We start from the raw sequence: 9,749 nt of genomic DNA on the forward strand, positions 1-9,749 counted from the left end.
ATGCTCACTGGGTAAAACAGCTTTCAACAGATGGTGCTGGAACAACTATCCTTAGGCAAAATAACAATAACAACAACAGTAGCAACAAAACTCAACCTGAAATGCACACCTTAACTAAAAATTAACTTTTAGGAAAAAATACAGAAAAACATATTTTCAGGATCTTGAGCTGAAGAGTGAGCATCAAAAGAATAATTCATGAAAGCAGAAAAAGGATAAATTGGAGTTCATCAAAATTTAATTTTTTTACTCTGTAAAGGAATTAAGAAGAGAAAGAAAATAAGCTACAGACTTGGGGAAAAAATACCTGCAAACCACACATCTGAAAAATGACTGACATCTAGAATATATAAGGGATCCTTAGAACTCGAGTTAAAAGACAATCCAGGCATTGACTGAAATTTATACAGAGAATGCAAATAAGATGAGAGAGTGCTTAACATTACTACTCATAAGGGAAATGCAAATTGAGGTATCACTACAAAACTACAAGAATGACTAAAATAAGAAACAGATAACACCAAAGACTGCCTATAACACCAAACCCTGGCAAGGACACACACAAACTGGAGGACTCACATATATAGCTGGTGTGAAGGTAAAATGGCAAAAGAGTTTGGTGGTTTTTAAAAAAACAACTAGACATGCAACTACAAAATACCCCAGCAATTGTACTCCTGGGCATCTCTCTAGAGGTATGAGAACTTATATCTGTACATAAATGTGTAAGCTGGACTTACTCATAATAGTCAAAACTAGAAACAGCTATGATGTCCTACAGCATGTGGATAGCTAAAGAAATGATGGTACGTCCATACCATAGACTACTCCTCAGCAGTAAAGAACAAATTTTGATATAACAACCTGAATGACTCTTTAGGATCTTTAGTACAAATAAAAGACAATTCCAAAAGGTTGCACAACGAATGGTTCCATTTATGTAATGTTCTTGAAATGACAATACTGTCAAACTGGAAAACAGATTAAGAGCTGTCAGAAGTTTAGAGGTATGGGGGAGTATAGAAAGCAGTAGAGACAGCTACCAAAGGACACCATGAAGGGTCATTGTGGTCAAGGAAATGCCAGGATCCACGGGATCACTGTCGAAGTCTTGGTTGCGATACTGCACTACAGAGTTGAAAGGCATTCTCACTAGGGACAAGCAGGTAAAGGTCATGAGATTATCTCTATTATGTCTTACAACTACATATGAATGTACAATTATCTGTAAAAGTTCAATTAAAATAATGAGAGATTTTTAACCTGTTAGAAGTGGGTCGGGGAGATCTGGGGCAGGGACACCCAGACTTCTGTAAGAATCTGATAGACACAGTGACACATTAGCTCTAAGAAGTCACCTGTGTCCCACTGACCCCTGGAGGTCAACTGGTACCTCCACTCCTGAGCACAGCATACACGCACAGACAGAGGCTTAAAACACTAATAAACCTGGGCATGGTGCACATTCCTGTAATCTCAGTACTTTTGTGGAATGAGGCAGGAAGATTGCAAGTTCAAGCCCAGCTTAGGCAACTTAATGACTTAGCATGACCCTGTCTCAAAAAAGAAAAAAGGACTGGGCATGTAGCTCATGGGAAGGCACTGGGTTCAATCTTTAGTATCACAAGAAAAAATCCAGGAAAATAAGGTCATCCTCCCAACTACTCACACAAAGCAGCTTCCAAATACTTATCCAAAGCTTAGCCACTTGCATTCCAAAGAGATGCTATTTCAATCCCAACATTGGCATAGATCTTGTGTCATTTCAAAACTCGAAGCCTTATTGGAATTTCACCTAACAAGAGGAAGCAGGAAGTAGGCAGGACAGTCTCTTACTGGCTTAGAACTCCACCGGACCAAGATCAAATTCCTAGAGTAACAGGAAGATCAAGTATACCCTTCCTCAGCGCTCAAAAATGGAATAGAGAGATATCTATCCCATCAAATATTCCTCTTCAATATTTCTTCTTCAGTATTTGACCTGTTGCTTAAACTAGTTCATCTTTAACTACTGCAAATACATTAACCTCTTGTTAACAACACAAGTACAAAGCTAAGCTGTCCATTCCCTGAGGACTGTTACACTCACAGGCACTCCACAAATATTTGATCAGTGATACAATAATGACAGCAAATATGTCCTAAATGAAAATAAAAGCATTAAAATACCAAAGATAAATGAGCTCTCACAAAAATTACAAGGCTGTTTAGAAAATAAATACTTCCAGTCATCTAATGAAGACAATTTAAAAAACGGACACATTGGCAGATGTAGAGGATGTGGTCCTATCAGTAATGCAGTTTATGTCTACAGACAAAGGTTTTGTATTGGCCACTCCTTGCTTAAATCAATTTTGGTGATGAAGACTAGAGGCTGAACGTATGCATAATTAATCATATCATTCATATGGACAGTTGGGTGAAGGTGCTACAGTATAAGCTGGAAAGATCTTCTTCACTTGGAAACCATGTCAGGGAAGCCAATTCCAAAGGACCAGGAACACCAAGGAAACTTGATCTATGCGTGTGTGTCCATCTCTACCTGACCATCAATTTCACCACCGGCAAAGTCAGCCCAAAGCCGCACTCCGTTCAAGAGAAAAAACAGTACTCCCTACATTTCACTGAACGGTGCCTGTTTATACGTACCTATGAGTGTAAGCCTTAACTTGCATAATGAAGGCGTCTGATGACTCCAGGCTATTTCTATGATGTTCATATTATAATTATAACTTTATCGTGGCATTATTTAAAAATTCATAGGTTCCTGAACATAGAAATTTTAAAACGTTAAATGAAATCCTGAAGCTTCTCTGCACACTGGGTCCGCAGAAATGGAAGAGTAAAGAATTTAGACAATATTTCTTTCTAAAATCTGGCCATCAGCTAACTAATGTTCAAATCCATTCTCTGCCATCCAAGTTAAGAGAAATAACTTCTAGACCAGTAAGTTCACTCAAACTGAAGTTCCATGGAGAAAGATATCTCCTTACCAGGCACTACTGCCCCTTAACGCAAGGACTGTGAAAAATATCCTAAAGGAGAATGCCCCTTTAAGATCCAATACCAGTGATAGGCAATATGGATGCATGTGCATTAAATATTTAAGTTTGTGTTCCCAAATAAACAGCAATTTCTTTGAGGATCATAGTGGTTGCAGTAGACACTATAAAAATAACAACCACCGAAGTGCCATTGTCTTTAACAGCACCAATGGCTGCAGGGAGGGCAGTAATAAATATTAATTGGGTTTTATTGTATAAAGCATTGTGTTAAGCTCTTTCTAATAATGTATTAGGTGGGTATTAAGAGTCTCCATATTTTCACAGAAGACTGAGGCTTATAAATAATTATAAACTCACCAGAGTCACATATTGAGTTGGGATTTTAACGCAGTCATCCATCAAAGTCTATGTTCCTCAGCATCACAGTGGTGTAGACCTTTATCGTTCACTCACCCAACAAACCTTCACCCAGTGCCCACTCTGCACTGGGCCCTGCTCCAAGTACAGGAACACAACTATGATTAAATAAACAGAACTCCCAGCCTCAAGGAGATGCACAAGCTCTTATACAGACAATAAACAAGTATAAGGCATAATGGATATACACTATGAACCTTTAAATAAAAGAAAACATAGCCAGGCGTGGTGGTGCATGCCTGTAATCCCAGCACTTGGGAGGCTGAGGCAGGAGGATCTTTGTGAGTTTGAGGCCAGCCTGGGCTACAAAGTGAGCTCAAGGCCAGCCTGAGCTGCACAGCGAGACCCTGACTCAAAAAGACAAAAAAAAAAAAAGAGAACACTTAAAACAGTAAAAGACATCTGCCCCTAATCCCTCTCAGTATGCTCTCCTTTGCTTCAGATACCCTTATCTCGGTGGTCTTTTGTGATGTCTTTAATTAGGTGTAAGCACAACAGCATGAATGCTCCTGCTGAGCACTGCCCCACAGAAAGGAGGCTTGGAAAGCACTGCAGTGTGTGCTTCTCCACCTTATTCACCACACCTGGCACCATGTGACTCTGGCTCTTCCCCCACAGTCAAAAAGACCATGGAAGGTGAATGTCTTATATCAGTTCAGGACACTGAGGCAGCCACTACAATGCAACCAAAGACACTCACTAAAGAAGACTTCCACAACTGCTGCAGAAGAGGGCAATGACGGGGTAAGTGTGCTCAAAGCAAGGTGCAGTAGTCTGAGGGCAATTCACGGCCGTATGCCTTTCACTGTAGTAGTTTTCTTTAAAAATTCAATATTCTTCGTATGTTTGAATCACACCTTGTAAAATATAAAGACTAGTATGTGAAGGGCTGGTAATTCTAGAGAGAAAAAGCCTAAGGTTATAGGAGAAGAGAGAGAGGGAAGAAATAAAATGGGGTGGTCTGGAAGGCCTCTCTGAGAAGGTGGTATGTGAGGAACAGAGGGAGTGAGAGGGCCAGGAGGCGATACCGGGGGCAACAGCACTCAAAGAGGAAGAACGGGAGAAAGGGGCTGAAGCAGCACAGCCACTGGTTCCCACAGCCAGATGAGCTGTCCGTCCCACAGTTCCCAAGGGTCCCTTCGGGGGGCACTAAGGATGGGCTGAAGAGAGCGAGGGTGCAGGTAGGGAGAAAAATGAGGAAGCTGGCTCATTGCAGGGAAGGGAGGAGAGGATGGGGCTTCGACCAGGCTGGCTGTAATGGATAGATGGATGGAAAGACTCATAATCTAGATGTATTTCAAGACAGAGCCCACAGAGTCTTTTGATGGCCAGATAGAAGTGACCAGATAAAAGATTAAAGGCAGACGAGACATGACACCAGGTTTCACTTGCCTGCTTGCTTGCTTCCTTGGCGACTGGTTTGTATGTGGGTGACCAACACGTCGGGACCTCGCTGGGGGTATAGCTCAATGGCACTTGCCAAGCATGCAAGGGGCCCTGAGTTCGATCACTGGGACCACAAAGAAGAGAGGCTTTTCCCATTGTACCCAGCTATTTCCCTTCTGGGTATCTCCCCAGAAGAATTAAAAACATCGTACCACAGTGATACACGTGCACCCATGTTTATAGCAGCACAATTTGTCATAGCTAAATCTTGGAAACAACTCAAATGCCCATCAACCGAGGAATGGATAAAAAAGACATGGTCCTTTTATACAATGGAATACTACTCAGCTCTAAAGCAAGATAAACTTGAGACTTTTACAGGTCAATGGATGCAACTTGAGACCATACCCATAAGTGAAATAAATCAGACTCACATGTGTAAACAATGTATTGTCTTCCCGGTGTGAGAAATTGAAAGAGTAAATAAGGTCTAAAATGTACATCAGATATGGTGAAATGGGAAGAAATTGTTTAAAAGGAAAAAGAGACAAGGATGGGAGAAAAGGAACAGGAAGGAAGGGAAAAGAGAGAAAAATACCAGAGAAAAATACCATTAGTGTCTCTTAGTTCACTGAAAAGGAAGGTTCATGCTAATATCAATTGGAGAACTTTTTACGTCAATATCTTGTACTCAGAGTAACTACTTTGAAGATAACAATATGGAATATATTAACTGTTGTTATTCCCCTATTATTTCGTTATGAAATTCTGTCTTACCTTTTTTCAGTAAAACAAAAAAATAAAGTTGGGACCTCTAGTGACTGGGATGGAGGCAACTCTAGGAGAAGCAGGTATGGGTGGGAGTCAAGGGTTTAGGTGCGCTAAGGCGGAAACCTCTGTTAGAAGTCCAAGTGGGACGTGGCGTAGAAAGGAGACTCTGACCGTATGGACTTCAAATGGTCCATGTGTTATATTCTAAATAGACAAGAGCAGAGGGAGGTTTCTGAAAAGCAAGTAAAGGAGGGATAGCGTACATATACAAAAATATAGGTCTAAGCTCTGAGGTGTTCCTTGAGACCAGGCCAGGGCAATCACTGACAAATCCCCTCCATTTTAAGGAAAGAGACCAAGTGAAGTCTTAACACGATTCATCGAAGTAACACAGTAAGCAGGGCAGGGATGCTCAAATCGCCTGCTCCACTATTCATCTAAAGAGGAATTTTTAGCATTCTGAGAATTAGATAATTATAGATAGCTGCTCCCCTTCCACTCCGCGCTACTCCCCAAATAGTAACATCAACATTCCTGCACCAGCGCTGTACCCAGGGCACCGCTTGAGACTTGCATGAGCCAGTGCAGACCAGGCTGGGGAATGCAGATGTGCACTTGCTGAGACTTTTGAATTAAATGAGTTGAATTTCATGAAGCTGTTTGATGTTTGAAGGAAAGAGTAAGTTTACACACTTTTGATTGCTTATCATTTATAAAGTTTAGGAACACAGCTAAAAGTGACCATCTGTGTGTGGCCCATTTGTGTGAAAGTGTTTTTAGAACATTTCTTGTCCCACTGGAAAAATTCACTTAACTGTATAATAGATATGCAGCTTTTGTAATAAGCTTCATCCAGTGAAAAGATCCAGAGCTGCACATTTGTGCTCTTTAAAATGTTTTCAGCATTTTAAAGAAATGCTAATATTAGTGGTAGATCTAGTCACCATGATTTAAACATTACATAATGCATATGTGCATCTCATCTTGGATGATATTAAATAATACAGTCATAGCGATGTATATTTCCATTGCACAATCTGAGATGCTATGCATCGAATCTTCTCAAGACCACTACTAAATAGTTTTCTTTAACTATAAAGTTGAGGCCAAGAGGGGTTAAGGGTCACAGGGCTAAGAATACAAGCAGAACTCGGCCCCATCTCCTCTTTTTCCAAACTTGAAGGAGCATTCCTTGACACGACAGCTGCTTACCATTAAATGCTGTTTTCTTGTTTAATTATAAACCCTCCCCAACATGGTTATCATGCGCAGACACTTGTCTGTATGCCATTAATACAGCCACTGTCATCTTAGTTCCTAAAGAGGGCTACAAATCTCAAGGAGGTGTATTCACCACATGGCGCACTGCGTGTCAGCGTGCACTTGCTGTGCGCCTACTCTGTGCCAGACATACTCTCTCTTAGATTTACACACGTGTCTAGAATACGTATGTCACGTGCTGCTCTGGGCCATGTGCAGCCTCGCTCGCCACTGGCATTCCTGATGTGGACAGAGGGTCGCTCTGTTACTCCCCAAAGCTTCCCTCACCATTCCTTTCAAGTTCCATCAGAACTTAAGTTTGCTGGGGCTGGGGATATAGCTCAGTGGCATAAGTGCCTGCTTAGCAAATGCAAGGTCATGAGTTCAATCCCCCGTACCACAAAAAAAAAAAGAACTTAAGTTTGCATCGTGGATGGACAAAATATGTTATGAGCTTCTTCTGTAAATTATACCCCAAGAACATTTTTAAAAATTAACTATTGATAAAACAAATGTTAATAGGACCAGATTTATTTGACCATATTTCTTTATCTTTTTTACCCTCCATCAGCAATAACCATAATGTAATAATGGAGTTTCTCTTATCTATTTGAATATCAACATAGACAAAAAGAATAAATCTTGAGAAAGTATACTGTTCACTGATACCCAAACTACTGAAAAATAGGAAAAAAAATGCAGGATCAACTATATTTCTTTTCCTTTTTTTTCAAACATCAGTCCATAATGTTGGTACACACCCAGAACGATATTGGGTTAATTATAATAATACAGAAAGATAATTTCAGTCACTACAAACTCAGAAGTGATGGTAACCAGTGTTTCACATAAATCACCATGTGTCATAATTTGGCATAAAGTCTGATCCTCATGAATAATTCATATTTTGTGTATTAATAATGCATATCCTCTTCCTGTTGGAGTGCTCCCTAACACAGAATGAACGTCTATTATCAATTCCCTCCGTTGACATGATGGAGTAAATGTAAACCTGGAATGCTTCTCAATGGTCTCTTTCTAATTGTGATACTCAGCCAGACCATATGGTTATCAAAAATACAAAGTTCCTATTATAGGAGTGACTTGGTTAAATACTCCAGCAATAGCTGCTCTTGCTCACAAGGGGTTTGCATAGTGGAAAAGAAAACCAATGAAACTTTGGCCAAGCTCACAGGGAGTGGGTAGTCCTGTTACATTTCTCCCTCATTATATATTTATGCATTCACAAAAGCACAGGAAATAAATGCTAAAACCTGGTAACTAGCAGGGAAAACAGAAAGAAAAGGGCCCAAAGGTCAGGCAAGAGTTTTATAATAACTAGGGACATTTCTTCCCATGTCTGACTCTTCCCTGGTTGTGTTTACCACTGTGAAATTTCTTTTCAGTTTTCAGGAAAATTACCTGATTTAAAAAAAAAAAAAAAAAGTCCAGAGACTAAAATAAGACAGACGGGCCAAACAACACAAATTTGTAGAGAGAGGTCGTCAGCTGCGCAGGCCCCTCAGTGTGGCCGTCTCGGACACTTCATTTCAGACAGAAGTAAAGGAAACTTTCCTCTGCCACTCTCCGCCGCCGCTGCCTCGCCCCAGTGCCGGCACCAGCTAAGCCAGCAGCGGTACTTGACGTGAGACAAGGGCGAAGGAGGTAGTGTGAAATTTAAAAAAATAAATAAATAAAAATAGGTCCAGTATCCTCCATTCCTCAAACCCAAACACAGGCAGGCTGGTTCCGCCCTGAAGCCCCCTCCATCTCCCCCCCACCGCAGAGAGAAAGGACCAAAGACGGGGAGTTGTGCCAGCGTCTGCCCCCAGGCACCCTCAGATCCACCCATTCATTCTTTCGTGCAGCTCAGAAAGCACCTGCGCTGGGTCAGGCATCACGCTCCTAGGAAATAATCTCCCCGTGGGTCTCCACTGTGTATTCCAGCAACGGAAATCCACCCCTAGGCTAAGGACAAGGGACAGTTCAGACGCGGGCATCTACAGGAAGTTGGCCGTGTCCAGGGGCCGCTGCCAACCCCTGGAAGAGAAGCGGACGCTGCCAGCCCCGTAGTCCGGGGACACACTTCGCTTGGCAGAGGCCTCTCCCTGGGGTCAGGGGTCACTGACCTTGTTCCCACGGTGAGCGTGCGTCCCCGCTCCCGGCCAGGCCAGGGTACCCCCGGGAAAAGTGAAGTGCCGGGCAAGCAGCGGGAACAGGGGCACGGGGGGCACCCGCAGGCTCAGCACCCGCCCGGCTTCTCGCCTCCAACTCCCATGGCTACCGAGAAATATTTATTCCGAGTAGATGGGCTCCAGGGGCTACTGCAGCCGAACACGCGGCCACCATCAGAAAGCCAAGTCATCCGCGAGATAAAGATAGCTCCATGACACAGCCGGCCCGGCCTCCCAGCGGTAGCCCGGGAAGGAGGGAGCCAGGCAGCCGGGGCGGCCGGAGCCCAGCGCCGTGCTCAGCGCGCCGCGCCGCGAGCTCGGATGCCGGGCCGGACGCGGACGCCCGCCGGAGACCCGGAGGGCGGGTACTCACCCCCAGGCGTCTGCTCCGGATGCGCACGTACCCCTGCTTCACTATGTCATTGAAATTGGAAGCCATCCCCGCCGCCACGACCCCTGCCCGGGGCGCGCACCCCGCCGAGGCGGCTCTGGGGAGGGCGCAGCGGGGCTGGAGACCGCGCGCAGGGGCGCAAAGTTGCAGGAGCCGGGCTGCTCGGGGCGGCGGCTCCGCGAGCTGTCAGAACGCGCACATCCCTTCCTCGGGCCCCTGAACCCTGAAAGTGGGCGTCCGGCTGGCAGCCGCTTTGGGGGAGCGCGGAGGGCGCGGGGCGGCGAGGCTGGGCGCCGGCGTCAGCTGACTCCGCAGCAGCCCGCCCCGAGGAGGAGCGCGGCCCGA

At 43.9% G+C, this 9,749-nt stretch overlaps 1 protein-coding gene across 2 annotated transcripts in view; it reads right to left on the reverse strand.

Moving 5' to 3' along the window:
• Dok5 (docking protein 5) overlaps window positions 1-9,749 on the reverse strand; it is a 162,320-nt gene extending 152,571 nt beyond the window's left edge. Inside the window, exon 1 of one of the 2 annotated variants that reach the window (XM_005392280.2) lies at window positions 9,387-9,749. In XM_005392280.2, the coding sequence (XP_005392337.1) occupies window positions 9,387-9,452 (66 nt within the window). In that variant the 5' untranslated portion in view covers window positions 9,453-9,749. Of the gene's footprint in view, window positions 1-8,968; window positions 9,059-9,386 lie in introns of those variants that run through there. The other variant, XM_013518227.1, reaches the window with a different exon arrangement.

This window comes from Chinchilla lanigera, unplaced genomic scaffold, assembly GCF_000276665.1.
Source record: "Chinchilla lanigera isolate Chin_1 unplaced genomic scaffold, ChiLan1.0 scaffold00044, whole genome shotgun sequence".
Taxonomy (NCBI): Eukaryota; Metazoa; Chordata; class Mammalia; order Rodentia; family Chinchillidae; genus Chinchilla; species Chinchilla lanigera.